This window comes from Gallinula chloropus (genome assembly GCF_964237585.1).
Source record: "Gallinula chloropus genome assembly, chromosome: 2".
NCBI classification, from domain to species: Eukaryota; Metazoa; Chordata; class Aves; order Gruiformes; family Rallidae; genus Gallinula; species Gallinula chloropus.
This window is the reverse complement of record NC_140086.1, coordinates 84,085,054-84,107,344: the sequence shown is the minus strand read 5'-3', so window position 1 is coordinate 84,107,344 and position 22,291 is coordinate 84,085,054. Positions and strand designations below refer to the sequence as shown.

Below are 22,291 nucleotides of genomic sequence, written 5' to 3'. Positions count from 1 at the left end.
GCAGAATAGTAAATTTTAATCCCATAAAGAATTTATTATTTGTTATCTGTGCTGGATGTATCCCTACAAGACAGTGGGTTTTGCTGGATGACACAGGACAAAATTAACAGCCCTGGACAGATGTCCATATATATGTTTCTTAGAAGTGCTAGTAACAACAGTGCTTGGGTCATTTGGGTTGGGCATGCTGAGGGCATATTCAGCCCAACTGATTAAGGTGATGATACCCAGTGTCCAAATTATCTGATGTTAATTTTGGGTAGACATACCAGGCACTGTCAATGGAAGACCTAAGTGAGCATTCCCTTTTTCCTAGATGAGCAAATTTTGGAAAAGGTGAGGAAGAACAGAGACTTACAGTGAAACTCTTCACAGTGAAATTGAACTGGAATGGATTACTGTCCCTTTTTACTTTCTTAGGGGTGCAGGCTGTGTCCAATAATGCTGAGGGTGCATGTTCCAAGGTCATTATATCATTCTCAGGGAGTTCAGTGTCAATATTTGTTCTGTTAATGAAATGCCAGATGTCCGCTTAAAATCTGTCCTTAAAGACCGAACAGGCAGACTGTTTTGGCATTGTGCTTTCTCTCTAAAATGGTATAGTAAATAGGACTGTTCATCTAACCAGGACCACCTAGCACTCCAAGAAACATGTTTCACAAGCCCAGTGGGGCCTCATCAGATGTAGTTAGCTCAAATTGTTAGGTGAGGATTTGGAGGCGATAGAGCACATATTGTATGGAAAGAGGAGAGGGAGAAAGAGAGGGGAAAAAAATAAAATCAAAAGATAGCAAAATGAAACCATAAACCCATAAACTTAAAAAGATGAAAATGCAGGCTGACAGTGGTGCCATTCAAACTCTAGCTTACCAGAGAAGATCTGGTTTTACAGAACTGAAGAGAAGCATCTCATATATTTTTGCTACTATATGAGTTGGAAACAAGGGAAAGAGCTCAGAGCATGCCAGCGCCTATATGGGTGCTGTTTGGCTAACAAAAGAATGAAAACAAGTGTACTCTGACCATAGTTTAGAATCAGAACTCAAACTGTGCTATGTCAGAGAGATTTTGTGTGTGCTTGTGTATTGTTTTGATGAGAACACTTTACATCAAAGCTAAGACAGACTTTCTTTCCAAAGTGCAAGAAATGTCTGCAGCAATAGTGGCAGTAGTTACAATAGAAACAACTCATGGAATGAAGGCTTGCTTCTGGTCTGAATTTGAGAAGAGGTTAAGTCTAATGAGACTGAATGGTTAGTAAGGTCCTATTAGGTAGGTTTCTGAGAAAACTACTTTAAAATATTTGACTTTTTTCTTCATCTAATAATATCAATAGTAGTGATCTCCCATTTTGAAAGTAATTTCTAAAAGAGACAATTCTGCTTTCTGCAAGCACAACATGCAATAGCATCCACCAGTTGTTGGGAAGATTTTTGAGGGAAGATAGTCTAAATTAGGGGCATCCTTCCAACAGGTGTAAAAACACCAGTAAGATGCATTTCATGGAGAAAAGATAGAGCTCTATTGGGTAGTTTCCAAACTCAGAGATATATATGATTATGCATTGCACTTAAAATGGCATCATGCTTCAAAATAGTATAAGAAACACTGCAGTAGTTTACTCTGAACTATCCAATTCCTTGCAGTTCAATTTATCTTTCAATTTTAAAATTGTATCTGCTTGTCATAAAAAGATGCTTCAAAAAGGAAAGAACTGACAAAACTGAAATGATTTCTATTCATACCAATAGTTCAGGAAAAGTAGAGTCCACTTCATCATTGTGTATTCATTCACTCAAGGATTTAGAAAACGTAATAGAAAAGGGAGTTTTAGAAATGTTTGACCTACTCCTTGTTTGAAATGAGAAATGTATAAATAGCCAGTAGTTTCAACGGCAATTCAAAGGCTGATGTTGTAAGGGCTTTTCTTCATTTCTCTCTCTCTTTTTTTTTTTTTTTTTTTTTTAAATCAAATGCAGATGACCTTTTAAATATCCTATATACACAGATAGCAAGGAAGAGCCAGGGTAATACTGAGGGAGAATTGGTGACGTGCAAAAAAATACCCATGAGGGAGAGAGTACTAAGAAGTTAAAAGTTTATGTTTACCCTTTGAAAATGTCTTCCTGCTAGAAGCTTTTCCTTATAAGAGTGTATTTGTATTTGAAGAGAGTTAAAAATAAGTTGAACCAAAAAGACTGTAATGGCAAGTTTTTTCAAACTCTCCAAAGCCTTCTGTTTTAGCAGAACCTGTAAGTAACAGAACAGTAATTAGCAGTAAGTAACATGCAGTAAGTAGCTATACAGCCAAGGCATCTGAGGTCCCTGGCAAACAGAGTAAGGTTTGTTTGCAGGACTAAGGAAACATCATTGTCCAATTCATCAGTGTTACTTCCTCAAACTAAATTCTTTGTTTCCCAAGTCTTTTAACAGCTATTTACTTGAGAGCGCTAAAGGACTGGACCACCGAGAGGGAAAAAAAAAAATTCTCTAATTTGACAAGATTTTGATCTGTAATAATTTTAAATATTCAAACATATATGAGTTCATACTCTCTTCAAGACTGGGTAGAGAAGCTTTCTTCTTTTGGTGTCAAAGATCCAGTTCACAGACCATTCAGTTAGTTACATGAAGCACAGATGCAGGCTACCTTATATGACTGAAGATGTAACAGCTTAGAAAGGCGATAATAAATAATTAAATGGCTTGATATGCTAAAATGCATGTCCAAGTAGACTTGGTGCAAAACATAAGCTGGAAGACAGACCATTATGTTCTGTGATATTCATGATGCTGTATTTTTGAAAACTATATAGTTGCAAATATTACTGCCTACACTGTAAAATTCACATTATAGAATCATAGAATGGTCTGGGTTGGAAGGGACCCCAAGGATCATAGAGCTCCAACCCCCCCTGCCACAGGCAGGGGATTCCAGAGGAATCTTGACAGGCTGGAAGGGTGGGCCCGGGTGAACTTAATGAGATTCAGCAATGCAAAGAGTAAGGTGTTGCGCTTAGGCCCAAAGAATCCCAGACATAGATACAGACTGAGAGAAGAGCTCCTTGAGAGTAGCCCTGCTGAGAAGGACTTGGGTGTCATGGTGGATGAGAAACTTGAGCCAGCAGTGTGCTCTTGCAGCTCGCAAGGCCAATGGTATCCTGGGCTCCATCAGAAGAGGGGTGGCCAGCAGGGTCAGGGAGGTGATTGTCCCTCTCTACTCTGCCCTCATGAGACCCCATCTGGAGTACTAAGACCAGATCTGGGGCCCCCAATACAAGAAGGATGTGGAACTGTTGGAGAGGGTTCAGAGGAGGGCCACAAGGATGATTAGAGGGCTGGAGCACCTGTGCTACAAAGAGAGGCTGAGGGAGCTGGGCTTGTTCAGCCTGGAGAAGAGAAGGCTGCAGGGGGACCTCATTGCAGCCTTCCAGTACCTGAAGGGAGCTTATAAGCAGGAGGGGAATCAACTTTTTAAAAGGGTAGACAACAGCAGGACAAGGGAGAATGGTTTGAAGCTAAAGGAAGGAAGGTTTATATTAGATATTAGGGGGAAGTTTTTTACAGAGATTGCTGAGGTGCTGGAACAGGCTGCCCAGAGAGGTGGTGGATGCCCCATCCCTGGAAGTGTTCAAGATGGCTGAGCACACAAAATTTACAGAGGAAAACATTTTCTAAACACTTCTAAGAATCTGTAAAAATTTAAGAAAATCTCAGTGCTTAATTGCAATTCTGTTCATCTCTTCTGTTCCCCTTTTACTAGTTGCATAACAGCCTTGTTCCTTCATATTGGCTTACAGTGATACTCTGTGCCTTTTATTTCTTACATCTGTGGTCTTCAGTCCAGTTATGCTACCTGGATTTAGAATTATTATTTTATGTGCAATGCAGACCCGCACCAAATTAACTTATTTGTGGGTCATTTTTATTTAAACAAAAAGTGTGAGTGCTCTCTCTGCTTCTGAACATCTATTTTATTCCTTCAAGCCTGCCTTTCTTTTCAACTTACCTACATATGTATCTCAAAGCCATGGTGGGAAAACATGAATGTGTTAAGCTTCCTCTTGATGTAAAGTTCAGGGTAACTGTGATGTCCTTAATTGCCAGTATTTCAGTGACTTGTGATTTATATTTATTGCCCAAAGAATATCTGTCCTTTCTTAATAATCCTCAAGGAAATGACATTTATTAAGACAAGGTTGGAAGGAGAGGTTAGACTTGATTTGAAAGTTTTTAGGGTGAAACTATGGTGACAAAAAAACCCAACCCTCCTCCCCCAAAAAAATCCCTACTTTATAGAAGAAATTGGAAGGGTGCCATTCTGAGTATTTTGTAGAGTGGCTACAAGATACAGTAGAGCACTTTGTTTCCTCCTCATCCAAAACCAGTTGAGTAAGGAAGCACATTCTTTCTTCACATTTAGTTTAGAAACTGATTTACGGTATCAAAATGCTATTCTGTATTTTCTTCCTAATTTTTTTTAATTATATATAATACAGAAGTCTATCTGCTACCATATAGTGATTAGTAGAATAAATTATGCTTGATATGCAGAGACATGATCTAATAATAAAGATTTATTCCTTTAAGAACTCCATCTTCCAATGAGAACTACTGCATAAATCAATATTACTGAATCTCCATGTTTATGATTGCTACCTCCACTACAAATCAGATCTTAAAGAAGTAGAATTATTTAAGGAATACTATTTTGGGGTGAATATATTAACTAACAACTGCTACTGCATAGAAATCATGGTTATAAATTTTCTACTTTAGTACCAGATTATAAAAATTATATTGATTTTATGTGTTGACAGTGAAAAAAATGAGTAACACAATTGTGTGAGAGAAAAAGTACGTACGTACATTTTGTGTTTTAAAGAGTAGGAATTTAAAGAAATGTCACAGAATCACAGAGCAGTAGGAGTTGGAAGGGACCTCTGGAGATCATATGGCCCAACGCCCTGCTAAAGCAGGATCACCTAGAGCAGGTTGCATAGGATTGCATGCAGGCATGTTTTGAATGTCTCTAGAGGAGGTTCCACAGCCTCTCTGGGCAGCCTGTGCCAGTGCTCTGGTTTTCCCCTCATAGTCAGGTGGAACTTCCTGTGTTCCAGTTTGCGCCTATTGCCTCTTGGGCACCACTAAAGAGAGTCTGACGCCATCCTCCTGATATCTGCCCTTTAGATATTAGAACCATTTATGAGATCCCCTCTCAGTCTTCTCCCAGGTAAACAGACACAGCTCCCTCAGTCTTTCCCCAGGAGATGCTTCAGTCCTCTAATCATCCTCATATCCATCCACCAGACTCTCTCTAGTAGTTCCCTGTCTTTCTTGAACTGGGGAGCCCAGAACTGGACACAGTATTCCAGATGTTACCTCAACAAGAGCTTTTGTCACAAAACAATCCATCTTGAGGAAGTAAACAAAAAAGATAAATAGGGTAATGCTGTGTTCCGGTCCATGTTACTAAAATTTAGTAGAACATTTAATGAATTGGAGGTACTTGTGAAATGCAAAATTAATGTGACAAATAGAATACATGAGTTTCAGAAGTGGCTAAATGTATATAACCAAACATCAGATAAATACATCTGTGAGGTAGGATTTTTTTTTTTTTTAAACTTTGAAAATTTCATAAAACTGTCCACTCCTTTTATATGGCCACTTTTTTACATGGAGACACTACTGAGAATGCCAGCTCCACAGAGGTTTCCTCAGAAGATTTAGAAATACCTTCAGCAATCAGCAGGATGTCTTAGGTGATTCAGAAAGGATAATGAGTCTGCTATATAAATAATACTTTTGGAAGATAAGGAAACTGATTGCTTAATTATCTCTTTAGTTAGGTCAGATTATGTCACAGGCCATTCTTTATGTGTCGAGAATGGCATGTTTTCCAGTAAAAGCCAAGTAAAATAAATGTAATAGCTAGAGGACTACTGAGTGGTGTGACACTGAAAAGAGCTGCATGGGATTAATCAAGGCTTATCATTTAAGAATAATGGTAGAGATTTCAGTAATACTGATGTATTTGCTAGGAAGGGATAATGACGTGCTATAGAAAACAAAGTCATTGAAGGAGCAAGGAATACCATTTCAAGTGCAATATAGGACTGTGTACCGTAGCAGAGAATTAAGAAGTTTTCTGGTATAGAATTATTTTTTTTACTGACAAAAGAAAGAAAATAGGAGCTAATAGCACACAGGGTAAGAACTCAAGTTTCATGAAACTGGATTTAATTCTGGAAAAGGGTGTACATGGGGTTCTATAGAGAAAACAAAAATAATAGAGGTTTTTGGTATAAATAATGCAGCAGTAATTTATGTAAAGCCAAGGAGATTAAAAAAATAAAGGAAAAAGAAAACCCAAACACTAACAGCATTACCAATACAGTGTAGTTTATTGGAAATTAGGAAAAGGGAGACAAACTAAAAGAGTGTTTCTGATGATTTACAAATGCCAGAAAATCTCATAGAAGCTTTATGGAAATATGACTGGGCATGCCAGCTGATTACCAGAGTTCATGTAAGTTAGAAATAGTTTTTCATCAGTGAGGTAGTACACAGAATACTGAAAACAGAAATTAACATTGCAAGGGAATGTAATTATTATGGAGTACAGTTCCTAATTTATAACAGTGAAGATCAGGATAGGCATTCTGTCTCCAGTAAAAGTAGTTGAGGAATACAGTTCACTGGCTTGATGATGATATCTTGTATGTATGCACACATAATGAGTAATGCCCTGTATGACTTGTGCCGTGATTTATATCCAAATCTGGTGATTTTGGTATCTCACAGATTGATAGAGGAATAAAATATACTGTTTTGGTAGGAGAGGTTTTTACTTAATTTTTAATAATACTTGCCCAGTCTTAGTACAAACATGATTAAATTCCATTAAGATTCCCCATGTAATTGTAATTCCCTAAGTAACTGAGGTGCCCACAAGGTGTCTACAAGACAACATTGTAGAAAAATCCCCCAAAACCTCTTCGGAACTCAACACACTGGGATTTCCCTCTTAAGTGGTTGGATACTAAAGCATGCAGTATGGGGAATAAATACAAGTTTATGGGGAATAAATACAAGTTAGAGATCTGAATGCAGTAGTTGAGCTGCAGTCTCTTTTTGAGATGTGTTGGGACTGCTCCCATGATTGGTATGTTGCAATGGAGAGATACATACTCTTTAGGAAGGCCAAGAAGAGATGACAAGGAAAGGGAATTCCTGTTTATATGAAAGAACACCATGTTGAACGTGAGCCAGCAAGGTGCCCTTGGGTAAAGGCAGCTAATGGTATCCTGAGCTGCATTAGGCAATGAATTTGCTGGCAGCTCAAGGGAGGGAACCCTTCCCCTCTACTCAACACCAGTGGGGCCATACCTGGAGTGTGTGGGCCATTTCTGGGCACCCCAGTACAAGAGGACATGGACATAATGGAGAGAGTTGGTGAAAGTCTGTAAGGACTCTTCAGGGACTGGAGCACGTCGCATGTAAGGAAAGGCTGAGAGAGCTGGAACTCTTTACCCTGTAGGATAGATGGCTTAGGGAGGGAAGATCTTATGAAAGAAACAGCTTGGGAGGATGCAAAGAGGACAGAGCCAGGTTGTTTTCCGTGGTACCCAGTGACAGGACTGGAATCAGTGAGCACAAACTAAAATACAGGAGGGAAGATCCCTCTGTCAGGAAACACTTAAATCCTGTGAGAGTGACTGAGCACTGACACAGGTTGTGTGGAGAGTCTACATCCTTGAAGATATTCAAAAGCTGTCTAGATATGACCCTGGGCAACTGGTTCTAGATGGCCTTGCTTGATCAGGGGAGTTGAAGAGATGACCTGCAGAGGTCCCATCAATCCTTCTGTAATATAATTGTATATCAGAGCTAAACTACAACATATTTATTTGGTAATAGTATATAGATAGGATTTTTCTTGACAATACTATTCACTAGAATAATGGATTCTGTATTTTACTAAAAGGAGAAACAAATCTTAAGGACAAATGAAAATATGAGTTGCATTTAAGGGTTTATACATGTTTCACCTGTCTCTTCTCATGGACTGACCTTTAATACTTTGACTACCCCTGTAGGGTTATAAGGCAACAATACATATCTCCTGGACTGTGCATTTTTTACATGAATAGCCCCACTGGTCTCACTGTGAGATAAAATGAAGCCAGGATTCATCCAAGACATCTTTGTCCCTTATCATTTCAAATCTTACAACATTAGTTATAGCATCTGTTCAGATTCATCAGCAGTTTCCTGAGACGTATGAAAAATATGTCTACTCTCTCTTTCTCTTCTCTTCCTTGCAATTAAATTTAACATGTATGTTATTATGCATATCACTGTTTCAGAGATTATTAAAATTGCCTCTTAATATTTTTATTCCTTAATTATGATATATGCCCTCCATCTTATCTGACATTTTTCTCTCCCTGGGTTGAGAGATGTTACTATTGAGTTCTCTGTGGTATATTTGTTGTTGCCCCGAAGATACCTCTTCCAAAGGTACATATAATTCAGAGTATTCATGACAAGAAAATGTACATGTAATAAAGGTAGAAAATCTTCACAACTATTACCAATTTACATGTTTCAGTTATTTCATATGGAAACAAAGGCAGCCTTGTTTAACATGTTTTTAAATGGCTTCCAGCAGTAGACAAAATGAAATAAGCATCACTGTTTTTAATCGTGTTCTGCACTTGTTAAAAAAATGCCATGCTATTTATGTATGGTGCAAATTGTACATTAGGATACATAAAATCTAATGCTGTTTTAATGGCCATTTTTTTAACAAATAAGATACTTTAAGGAAAACATACATAATAGATAATAAAAAAAATTCTTGTTAACAAAAAAAGAATTACCTAAATTTGATTCTTAATTACCTCTTTGTTGTCATTAATTCAGAGAACGTGAGTTTTGTGACTTTTTGGGTTGGGGTTGTTTTTTTTTTTGAAAAAAAGGAAACCCAAAAGCTTTCAAATATGTCAAAGCTGTTTGGAATTCAGTAAATTAAAGATCTATGGTGTTTGAGCATATTAGACTTTGTGGGCCATTCCTTGCTGGAATAGAGAGATTGATCTGAAAACTACCTAATCCTTTATACGATAGCTAGTTAAGATTTTTATTTTAGTTCAAAATCAGCCAAACAACATATAACGTGCAATTTAAAAATAAAAACAACAAACTCAGAGCAAAATCTTATATGAGACATATTTCCATCCTGAGACCGTAGGTTGGTGAACAGAGACTGCTTATTGAGGTAGGAATACAGACTTGTGCCACATCAAGTAGGAGTAGAACCAAATAATGTTAGTTCATTTACTCCACTTCTTTTAATGAATGGGAACTTGAACAGCTGATATAGGTCAGGATTTTTTGCCTTTAACATAGGAATTGCCTTCTGTCTATTCACATCCTGTCATCTACAAGAGGTATTAGGCCAAGCTGCAAGAAAGTAATGGCACTTTAATTTCAGTGACAGTTCTCTACTTTCTGTTTTCACCTGACAAAGGGATTGTATTTATTACATTAAAGTTGGAGTAGAGCATGCATATTGACTCACGCAAGAGCTCTTTGGTGTATGAAATTCAATTAGTCTCTAGGTCGTGTTAGCTCAATGCTTGTCTGTCTTCTGGAGTGGAAGCTGCAACAGTCTAATGAAGCTGAAACTTTCTTGTTCTAGCTCTTTGAACATCAGCTAAAGACCTTGGCTTGAGGAGATTGGTTGTTGGCATGCTGACCAAGTGCATCTGTCTGCTGCTTCTATGACGTGTCATAAAAAAACAAACTGCTTTTCTCAGCTGAAATACTGGAAGATTTTGTCAGTGACAGGCCCATCTACCTTCTTCAGATTGTGAATAAGATACAATAACGGGGAAAAGACACAAGTCTATTGATGAAAAAATGTTTTTACTCTATGATTACTTTGTGGAAATTGAGAATCTTGCAGGTGATACCACTTGGTCGTGATGACTGTAGGGAGCTGGGAAAAAAGATTTCTAATCCTGTGATAGAGATTTCTTCACCAGGGATGTGTAAAAGTAATACCGATTTTAATTTATGTCTTACCATTTTAAAACTTTGGTCCAAACAAAAAAAAATCTTGAACAACAAGGAAATACAGTAATCTTTCTTAATAGAAACAGTAACAATGATTCTTATCTTTCCTTTGGATAAATGAAGTTAAATTAAAGTAATATAATCTGAAAATGCACTGCAGACTGGCATTTTCAATTTCTGATTGTTGATTCTTCTGAGCAAAAAAATCTCAAAGCTCTCTTCATTTTGCATTACTTGCAGTTTTTGCTCTTGCTTTATCTTTCCCAGCCTAACAAAATTCTCATTTTGAAATGTGACTTTTTTCCTTTCCACCTGTCTCCTCTTTTAAACAACACACAATAGCACAGGACTGGCAAACTGACAATATAACTGGGTGAGAAAATTAAATGTGTGACACGTCTCATTAAAACTTAGTGCAAATTCTTGCATCGCTGAAGAGAGTTGCTTTAAATGTTACCTTAAGGATAAAGTGAAATAAGTGAATTTCTTTGATAAGTAAAATCTGGCTCAAAGCCATGACAGTTAAATCTGGCACCTGAAAGAATACTGCACAGGACATGAGCTAATCTGAAAACTCCATCATTTAATAGTTCAGTTTGTGATGCTTAAAATAAGTATCTCCAATGTGGGTATTCTATAGGAGTTATTCTCTGCTTATTTCAGACCAAATCTGCCCACTGTTGTAATTATGTTGAGAGACACTATCATTATTCTACAAAGTATCCAGTGAAGGTACTATTATTATAATACATGCTGTTGAAACTTAAAGTGAAATTGTGAATACTTCCACAGGTGCATTTTGGCATCACATTGCTAATATGATTACTTAGAAAAGAGCTAATAGGTTATAGTTTTCCTAAGAAAAGTGAGAATTCAAACTAAAAACTGGTTTGTTAATGAAGTTGTAGTCTGGTTTCTGGGTATCTGAATACCAGTCACTGAAGATTGATAGAGGGACTTCTGAATGTGAAATTCAAATAGAAATAGGTGTAACAAACCTTAAAGTCTTTTTCTGGCATTGTCATAAAAAAAAAAAATTAAAATTCCAGATGTAGTTTGTATGATAAAATAGGTCTGTCTAACCTAATATACTGTATGTTTTCCACAGTAGCATCTGCTGTTTTGTTTTTTTTTTTTGTGTGTGAAAATAGGATTAATGCCTTGTATGCTATTAGAAAAAAAAACTTCCACAACCTTTATATTCAATTAAGATATTTCAAAGTTGGGTGGGATTCTTGAAGGAGGTGAGGAGAAACCCCCCACTCCTGTAATTAGTAGATTTGATTTGAATCATTGGAAGTCAATTAACATAGAATTCTCACACTGAAATTTTCAAGTCAATTTTAAATTAGAAGTATTATGTTGTTAACCTAAAAATGTTCCGAAAGATGTTTTCCAAAGATCTTTTGCAGATCTAAAAAGATACTAAGCTCAGTTTAATTGTGGCATCTTTTCATTAACTCATTTTATTTACATCTGCATTTACCTTGAAGAACAAGGTAATAGAGATTAATAACTCTGGTTTTATTTTAAGTGAAGAAAAAAATCTTTTAAAACTGCTTTTCTCTCTGTCTTGAATTGGTAACTCGTTTTCTTTTTTCAGTATTCACATTACACTGCATTTGTTATCCTCTTTAAATATTAATTATTTTCCATTTAGCAGTAACTTCCTTTTTAATTTATATGAAATCCTTCTCAATTTAAAAGTTTGTTCAACCGTTTTAGGTAGATGGACAAATATGTAAAACTGTATTTCGCAGTAATTGCAATTACTGTATGATGAAACAGGGCTATAAAAATAAAACCAACAGACATTCTGATTTTCTGTACTGTGAGAAAAAATTTATATAAAGTACATATACCACTGACAGCTGAAAAGGGAAGTATTTTCTGTGAAGGAACAGCAAGAAATTCACTGAAACAAGAGTTTGCAAAATATCGATGACAGATATGAAAACAAAACCACTTCTTCACAGCTGATCATTTTGTGCAATAAAATTGCTAAGTGAAACAGATGTCTCCATTTCTCAGCTTGGCTGACATGAATCACAGATGCCCATTAGCCAAAATAACTATAGGGAAAACTTTTTCCTAAAAGTAGCAGAGAAATATTTCATAGAACTTCTTTTTTTTAATGCTAGAATAAAAAAAATGATGAAACTTTGTAGTGCTGATTGACACACCACTTGTGTTTCAGTGCTGGGTAGGATTCAGTGTTCAGGGCTGTCAAGCACATAGTCTTCAGCTATCTTGATTCCTCTAATAACATCTGGATTGAAATAAGAGCTAAGAAAATGACATGAGAGGTATTCTCTTTTCTTGCATACATAATACATGTTTTCACTCCTTTAATTACGTCTGGAAGCCTCGTTCATTCCATCTGTAGCTTTGAATTTTCTGATCACCCAAGACGACCTCATGTCATGTCATTCTGAATTTGAAGCTTTTCTATGATAACTCTGGACTGTTATGAATATAAGCATATGAGAATATAAGTTATGAATATAAGTTATGAATATAAGTAAAAATCAAGTATCGGTCAAAAGTGAAATTAGTGTTCTAAACTGTGCAGGTTATTATGGTTGGTAGCAAATATGCTACTCTTAAATGCAACTATCAGTTCCATAAAAACCTTTATTTGAATGTCTCAAAATCTTATATTCAGCTCTCTTTCCAGTCTTTTGTCTAACATAAGTGGGCAAAAATGCTATAATGTCTGAATTTGATGGAGGTAAGAGGTTAATGATTTTGTGAATGGTGGAAGTATTTTTCACTTCTAAATCGGCTTAGTAAGCATATTTGACAGAGAAGCGTAGTTACAGGAGAAAGAATGGGAAACCATCAGCATTGATAGTACCTCACAGATTAGACAAATAAGTATGTTAAAAGATCTTTACATCCTGAATTGGATATAAGCATAGTTTTTCAAAACTTCATAGTTTCTACTGTACGGGGTTTCTTCATTTTCTGATTTAGTTCTGTTCACTTCGCAGTGTTTGTGCTTCTAGTGCCAGGAAACATTTTCAATCACTAGAATGCAGTTTTTGGGGTTGCTAAATTATTTTACAAGTTCCTGGCATGCTTTTGCTAAATACTGCTCTCCAAAACAATTTCCATGCATGATTTGTGAGTTAAATTTGGCTAAACACTTTTCCTGGGAACGGTTTGCATGGGGTTATGCTGTTCTGGAGACAGATAATTTATTACAATGGATTTTGCCAGACTCTGCTAAGTGATTTCTAAGTTAAAGAACAGGCACTTCAGCCTCAGTGTAAGATTGCCAGGTTTTGTAAGAATTTATAATATTAGATCTGTCTTTGGAAAGCATATGGGAAAATTGCCGTGTGCCCATTTAAAGATTTACCCCTACCATTCCAACCTTTCTTTCTTAAATGGCTCTTTATTTTCTACTTCTGGTGCACAAGTCTAAGGAAGAGCACTGTCCTATACCTGTTCTTCATTACTGTGCCATGAAAATACTGTATCTAGTGGTCATGGACCGTCAGTGAGCTGTTAGGACTAAAGTGTTTTGAATATCAGGTGGTATCCTATGAAGGCCCGAAGAATAAAACAATTAAAAGGCTTTTGAGGACTAGTTACCTTAAATTACATTATAAAATGGGCCACAGCCTGCCAGATACTGTCCAGTCCCCTAAAATGTATGTTACTTAGAAGAGTGAAAGGTCACAACTTTAATGGGCTCTTAAGGGAGGAACATGAGGGATTAGAGTTCACAGTAAAAATTCGTTCCCCAAAATGTGAGTGAGAATGGCTTGAAACCTTCAATTTGAAGTCAGCAAGAGAAATAGAAGGGAAAGTATGAGATTTATTTGCAAAAGATTTCTCTTACCATCAGCTTTCCTTCTTCATGTTTGGAGGAGCTTCCTATTTCTTTATTTATTTTAGAATTAAGCAAAGTTGTAAGCAAGTATGTACTTTGTAAAGTAGACATACACATATATAAGCAAAGTTTAATCTGTCATTCTTTGATAAATATTTACAGTGATTTTCAAGGTTTACTTCTGAAATGAAAGAAAATAGGAAAACCTTTATATGGAAAATTAAAGTTCAGAATGGTTTTCTTAATTTCTACCACAAAGGCGTTGATCCAAGATTCCACATGAACTCCTTCTGTTCCACATACTGCAATTGTGTGGGAAACATTCAGTGTTTGAAAATGTTTCATGTCAGAGAAGTCTACTGTTTGATTTCAGATTATCCTAGTAGTCCACTGGTTTATGTTTGCTTTCAGCACAAAAGGCAAAGAAAGACACCTTCAAAAACTTAATACTTGAATATTCTTCCTCTGATACTGACTTAAAAATAGGTGCTATGAAGACAGTAGGAGAGCACCTGTGGTGGATTGATCTTGCTGAAGGCCAGATAGACCAAAGCTGCTCTAACACTCCCCCTCCTCAGGTGGGCAGGAAAGAGAAGTTATAACAAAGGGTTTATGGCTTGAGATAAGGGCAGGGAGGGATCATGCAACAGTTACCGGCACAGGCAAAACAGACTCAATATTAAAACATCCCTAATGTATTACCAAGGAAAACAGAATAATGAGAAATAATACCATATCTTAAAACATCTCCTCCCACCCCTTCTTTTTACCCGGCCTCAACTTTATTCATGATTTTTCCACCTCCTCCCTGTAACAGCATAGAGGGATGAGGAATGGAGTTGTGGTCAGTTCATCACATGTCTCTGTTGCTCCTTCCTCCTCATTGGGAAGACTCTTCACACTCTTCCTCTGCTCCAGTGTGGGGTTCCTCTCACAGGAGACAGTCCTCCACGAACTTCTCCAATGTGAGGCCTTCCAATGGGCTACAGTTCTTCACAAACTGCTCCAGCATGGCTCTCTTCTATGGGGTGCAGACCCTTCAGGAACAGATAGTTCCAGCATGGGCTCCTCTCCATGGCCACAGGTCCTGCCAGAAGCCTGCTCCATCATGGGCTTCCCATGGGATCACAGCCTCCTTTGGGCATCCACCTGCTCTTGTGTGAGGTCCTCTACAGGTGGCAGGTGGAATATCTGTTCCCCACCATCCTCCATGGGCTTCAGGGGAAGATGGTGTACATAACGGGCTGCATGGGGAATCAATGCTCCAGTTCCTGGGGCGCCTCCTTCCCCTCCTTCTTCACTGACCTAGATGTCTGTGAAGTTTCTCACATCTTCTCACTCCTCTCTCTGTCTGAAAAAGTCTTCTCATTTTTTTTTCCAAGTAAATATGTTATCATAGAGGCACTAACACGGTACCATGACAAAAAAGAGAAATATTTCCATGACTACATGCAAAGAGGATCTTTACATTACCAAATGTGATCTTAATGCATTTCTAGTTGATGTTGTTAATGTGTCTTCAAATAAATATTTTTAGAAATAAAAAAATGCACTAGTCAGTCTTAAATGGGTATTTTTTTTTGAGTGTGATTTAAAAAAAGACTTTATATTTGCACTTGATTTTTGTAATCAGGGTTTCTACTTGATTTGATCATTTTTCTGAATCCAGAATTTACAAAATACATACACATTTCATGGTGAAAATAGATCTGAATGCCAAATTATTTCAGTTAATTTTGAAATCAGTGACTGGAAGAAACTTTTCAATAAGGTGATGAGAATAATTATGGAAAGTGTATCCAAAAGATCAAATGAGCCAACCACAGTACTATACTGACCAAAGCAATGTAATTGAATTTATTGGGGTTTTGTTTAGCTATGGATGTACTAAAATCAGTCAGTACTACAGGTCATTAGTAGATGAAGTTAAGCTTTACATTACTTACATAATAGGTTTTAAATCAATACTGAATGCTTAATAAATTTATATCCTTTAGGCTATTTACATTAGTTGATGGAGTGAAAATGATAATGACTTAAAATTAAATGTTCTCCAATTTAGGATAAATATAAATAATATGAAATGAAAAAAAATTAAATGGTATGACATGGAACCAGTAGTTCTGTTTTTTCTTAATTGCCATGTATTCTGCCATGTTCTTTATCTGCTTAGTGAATTTACAACTAGCACAGCAGGTTGTGAATTTTTAATAGGATCTCTTCAAGGATGGAAAAGGTCAGTATTAACATAAAAATCTTCTTTAAGAACTGTGGTGTAAGGGTTTCTTAGCAGAGAACAGGTGTTGCTGCAAAACTAAAATCTGCCACAACAGTCAAGTTAAAAGATTCTTGGAGCTAAGTTAGGAAATAAATGCCTCTATGACACCATGACTGCCAGTCAGGGGTGACTGGAAGTCACTTTGTTTTGTTGGTATTAAACCTGTTTGTTGCTTGGGAGAATGCTTCAATACATAACAATTATTTAAAAAAAAAAAAAACCATACCCCCCCCCCCAAAAAAAAATATAACCCAAACACATATACACACACAAACCCCATCTTTCTATTACTTCTAAATAAAATGCTCTTATTTTTCTTCCTTTTCAGCTTCATTCTGACCAGGACAAGGGAGATGGATCCCTCAAATACATTTTGTCAGGAGATGGAGCTGGTACTCTTTTTATAATTGATGAGAAAACAGGTGACATTCATGCTACTCGGAGAATCGACAGGGAAGAGAAAGCATTTTACACCCTGCGTGCCCAAGCTATTAATAGAAGAACTCTGAGACCAGTGGAACCTGAATCTGAGTTTGTCATCAAAATCCATGACATCAATGACAACGAACCAACATTTCCAGAAGAAGTTTACACTGCTAGTGTTCCTGAAATGTCAGTAGTGGGTGAGTGGTTTATACTGAGGCACAAACACCTGCTCTGTGTTACCTGATGAATAATTTCCCCATCTTCTGAAGAGTCAGTCAGGCTCAGAATTCTACCTCATAGGTTAAGTATTTTGCATTTTGGTTGGTTTGTTCAAATATTGGGACTGCATCGAGAAACAGGTTTTTGCGATTTGAGATCTATTTCTACTAAGAATATTCAAGTTATCAATTTATGGCAATTTGGAATATAAATGTAAGTGAAAGTAGTTAATGATGAATTACCCTACTCCTTAAGAGCTGTTAGAATAAAATTACTAAATTATCCTGTTAGAAGCTCCATGAATTTTTACATTCATTTTCACTGGAGTTCCCCCATGGTGATAAACACTGCATGGAGAGCTGTCTCCACTTGCAGTCCTTCTGTGGCTGAGGAGTGTTACACGTTTACTCATGTGTTGTTGCACTTCCTGAAGGTAAAAAACGTTTTGTTTTCTGTGCTTTCAGTTTTTTTAGTGTATGGAGCTTTCAGTTCCCCCCTTAACTCAGTCATGAACGGCAGCTTCAAGGTTCTTAAACAGCTGTTTATCATTGATCTGTTTGCAATGTATTTTCAGTTCCTATCTTAACTACAAAGTTTCAGTCTGGATCATGCCAGCTGGTCAGATTCATAAACAATAGCATCTTGGAGTTCGAGTTATCCTTAATTGGGGCATACAATTCCTTAGGAAGAATTTTGAAAAGATTAAACATGTATAGGGTAATTTAAAAAAAAAAATATTCACTTATTCATTGTGTAACTGTAGATATAATACTACTTTCTAAGTATTCAGAAAAGTTCAGACATAACTTCAATACCTCTTTTGGCTATTATTACTATTTTAATTGTTATCACTGCCTGAACTAGATCAAACCATATTTTGAGATTATTTATATGTTTTGCTTTTCTAAATTTTGGAAAATATTAGAAGAACATGAAAATATATAATTGTGGAAAGAGAATGGCCAGAGCATAGCTGAGCACCAATATGTGGGATCATAAAGCTAATAACTTTCTGTTCCTAAGAAGATATTTCAATCTGCTTTCAGTTTGCACTTAAATAATTTTTAAAAGTCACAACATTCAGCAGGCAAATTTTAGAATAAAGGAAAAAAAATCTGCAGATGATTGCATAGGGCTGTACTGGAATCAAACTATTCCATATAAAGAGAACTGAAAAATCTTCCTTTACTGTTCTAAAATAGAACAAAATGTAACACTGATTTATTAACTTACTGCTCAGTTCTCTGGAAACATGCATTTCAGCAAATATATATAGCTCTATACAGACCATCTTGAAAGAGCATCACTGCATTTTCTAGAGAGACATATGGCAAGATTACAGTAGGGTTGAAAAAAGACATCCTAGAGCTTTGACTTTATGTCTCATGTTCTTTCTATAAATTCCAGAAGGCACTGCTTAAAATATTCTTGGAAAGATTTCTTTAAAATTACTCAGTGTGTTCATTAAATATGATATTATTATATAACATTCAGTTATAATCTATTGACTCCCAGTTTTGTCAGTCCCCGTTGCATCAAGACCATCTTTTTCTTAAGTCTTCTCAGACATCCAAGACATTATTCCAGTGACTCCAAAATACTCATAATGTGAGATTCGAGTATATCTCTAGGTACACACAGATCATATAAATTTTGAAAGGGCAAATTTGATGCACTGCAACAAAAACAAAAACCGTAAGAAAAAGAGATAAAGCGGTAAGAAAAATATAAAAAAGGAGTACAGAGTATCAACCCTGTATCTTGCATAAATAGTTGTGCTGGCTATTTGGTCACTAAAATGGCCATAATTTAGAGAATTGTAACTACATTAAAATCTATCATGTTCCTGGATTTTATAAATGTGGTCATTCAGCTGCTAGACTACTGACTACCTAATAGATAGAATTTGATTTTAGCTTTATGGCTTTTAGCTTTATGGCTGATCCCTAGAGACATATGCTCATCTGTGGTTCATGAGTGGATGACGTGATTTTATAAGGTATTCCTTGAAGTTGATTCATTTCTTCATAACACTAATTTAATTATCCAATTTAAAAAAATCTACTTTATAACCTCAGAAGTACAGGCTGAATGGAAAAGCTGAGAAATGTTCTAAAAAGCAAACTGCATAACACATTTTTGGCAAATAGAATTGATTAGAAATTTTTAAGTCTGTATATTTAAAAGTCTTCATATATTTATATAATAATTAAATGCAATGTTGCATAAATAATTACAAACATTTTTTTCAGATACACAATTCAAGCATTTTAAGGACAGAAACACATATGAGAAATTTAAAAAACAAAGAAACATTTAAAAATTGTTTTGTTGTGACATCACCTACCCATCAAATGGAAAGAAACTCCTGCTTTTCTCTGTTGTGTCTAGATTTTTATTTTTTTTTTTTAGTTATAGTATTATGAGAAGCCCATTAGTTGCCCAGCAGTGTTAGCCATGGACTAAGAAACTGTCAAACTTGTTGATGTAAAGAACAGTCTTGGATGTAATTGTGCTGTTGCATTGAATCTGTCTCCTCAAGCATATAGAGGCTTTTTTCACTTTCCGTAAGTGAAAACACGGAGGAGATTTTAGGATATGAGTATTGTCTCAGGCATAGGCACCAAAAAGAGAAATAACAAAACCAAATTACAGTGGCTCGTACCTGAGCAAGTAGGTAGGAGATACATTGTTCTGTGAAGCTACTACGCTGTCAGGACTGTAATATTTTTCACTATCTGGTCCAGTGTAGTCAACATAGGATGGTATTGCACTATATTGGGAGTCAGAAGCAGATGGTTTACTGAAATCCACACCCTGCCCTCTCTGGGACAGGCCTGCCAGGCAGACAGGACACATGATACAGAGGATTCCCTATCCTTTTTCCTCCTGACTGAACACAGTTACTTAAAAGATAGGGGGGAGTGGCACCCAGCACTGCATGCAGGCCCATTTCCTTCATGCCTGCTACACCTTCTGAGGTTCCGTTATGTAACAGGTCCAAGACTGTGCAAGTGAAACCTAACAATGACAAGGACAATGTTTCATCTAGGTTGGAGGTGTCACCAAGGTTAAGTCAGCCTTTGCCCTTCATCAAAACCACTTCTGTAAAGAAAAAGATGGATTGTTGCCATATGAGGAGACTCTCCCCTGAAGGGAGCAGAAGACCCAATATGCCAACCTGGCTCACTTTTTAGGGATATCTGTCTCAAAGCAGGAAACAATCTCTGCACAGGAGTTAGCGGGGCTCATTGAAAGAGCTTTAAATTAGATTTGGAGAGAGAAGGGGATAAAACCAGACTAACTAGAGATTCGAAGAAAGGAAACATTACACCCATTTTTTAAATGGGTAGAAAGGAGGACCCTGGGAACTACCGACCTGTCAGCCTTACTTCAGTGCATGTGAAGATCATGGAACAGATCCTCCTAGAAGCTATGTTAAGGAGGACAGGAACGTGGTTTGTGACAGCCAGCATGGCTTTACTATGGGCAAGTCCTGCCTGACCAATCTTTCTACAATGGAGTGACTGTATCAGTAGACAAGGGAAGAGCTATGGATGTCATCTATCTGGATTTCTGCAAGGGCTTCGACATGGTCCTCCAAAACATCCTTCTCTCTAAGGATGGGCTTGATAGGTGGACTGTTCAGTGCATAAGGAATTGGCTGGATAGTCACATCCAGAGGGTAGTAGTCAATGGCTCAATGTCCAGATGGAAAGTAGTGACAAGCAATGTTCGTGAAGGGTCGATACTGGGACCAGTGCTGTTTATTATCTTTATTAATGATATTGACAGTGGGATTGAGTGCACCCTCAGCAAGTTTGCTGATGACAAGACGCTGGGTGATGTAGTTAATGTGCAAGAGGAAAAGGATGACATCCAGAGGGACTTGGACAAGCTGGAGAAGTGGGCCGAGGTGAGCCTCATGAGGTTCAGCAAAGCCAAATGCAGGGTTCTGCACCTGGGTCGGGACAATCACCATTATCCACACAGGTTAGGAGATGATGTGCTGGAAAGCAGCCCTGAGGAAAAGGACATGGGAGTATTCATAGATGAAAAGCTGGACATGAGCCACCAATGTGCATCTGCAGCCCAGAAGGCCAACCTCATCCTGAGCTGCATCAAAAGAAGTGAGGCCAGCAGATCAAGAGAGGTGATTCTGCCCCTCTACTCTGCTCTGGTCAGACCTCACCTGGAATACTACATGCAGCTTTGGAGCTCTCACCAAAAGAAGAATGTGGACCTGTTGGAGCACAAGGATGATCAGAGGGCCAGAACACCTCTTCTGTGAAGATAGGCTGAGAGATTCTGACTTCTTTAGCCTGGAGAGAAGACGACTCCTGGGCAACCCTACAGTGGCCTTTCAGTACCTGAAGGGGGCCTGTAAGAAAGCTGGGCAAGAACTGTTTCCTAGGGCATGTAGCAATAGGACAAGGGGTAATGGTTTGAAATTATAAAAGGTTGAATTTAGGTTGGATATTCTTGGATTATTAAATTCTTCAATATGAGAATGTTAGATCACTGGAACAGGTTGCCCAGAGAGGTAGTGGAGGCTCCATCCATCCCTGGAGATGTTCAAGGTCAGGCTTGATGGGGCTCTTAGCGACCTGATCTAGAGAAGATATCCCTGCTTACTGTAGGGGTGTTGGACTAGATGACTCCTAAAGGTGCCTTCCAACCTAATGCATTCTATGTTTTATGATTAAGTCTTAGGACAGCAGGCCAGTGTTTGAGGGATAGTATGCTAGTGAAGTCCTTTGGTTTGCTCCACAGTGGACCACTGAGTAGACTAGAGCGCATTTGAAATGTCTAATAATGCATGCAGTGTGAGTAATAAGGAAGAGGAGCTAGAAGGTTTGGCCCAGTCCCAGAGCTATGACATCATTAGCATAAGCAAAACCTGGTGGGATGAATCCTGTGACTGCTATGCCATGATGGATAAGTTCTTCAGGAAGGATAGGCAAGGCAGGTGAGGCAATGGGTTGAGCTGTATGTAAGGGAGGGGTTGGATTGTATGGTGATGACACAGTTGTAAGCCCCTGTATAAGGATGAAGGAAAAAGGCAAGTAAAGTGCATGCTGTTGGAATCGTTCTCAGGACCTATCATCTGGTGCCCACACTCTCAGTCCCATTACTGAATATCACTGTTTCAAACAGATGGATTAATCTTACCTCTATTTTAAGAAGTGTCAAAAAATAAACTATATTGCAGTTTTCAACTCTGTTGTCTATTTGTACACCTCTGTATTGCAACCGCAGTGATGAGGTGTTCACTTTAACTCTACATGCACTCATCTATGTACTAGAAGACAGGTGTGGTAGAGTACTGTACCTAAGTTTCCTCATATGCCTCATTGCTTTTAGAACTACACTGTACAATGTAGCTGGCAGCTAGAGTACAAAGCTGTTGAGTAGCTCTTCATATATATTCTGCTTTCCAC

At 37.4% G+C, this 22,291-nt stretch overlaps 1 protein-coding gene across 1 annotated transcript in view; it reads left to right on the top strand.

The window, feature by feature from the left end:
* LOC311205841 (cadherin-10) overlaps positions 1 to 22,291 on the top strand; it is a gene marked incomplete at both ends in the record, with an annotated part of 63,512 nt that overhangs the window by 7,443 nt on the left and 33,778 nt on the right. The window contains one exon of the mRNA XM_084280349.1: positions 16,534 to 16,828. Within this exon, the coding sequence (XP_084136475.1) occupies positions 16,534 to 16,828 (295 nt within the window). The remainder of the gene's footprint in view (positions 1 to 16,533; positions 16,829 to 22,291) is intronic.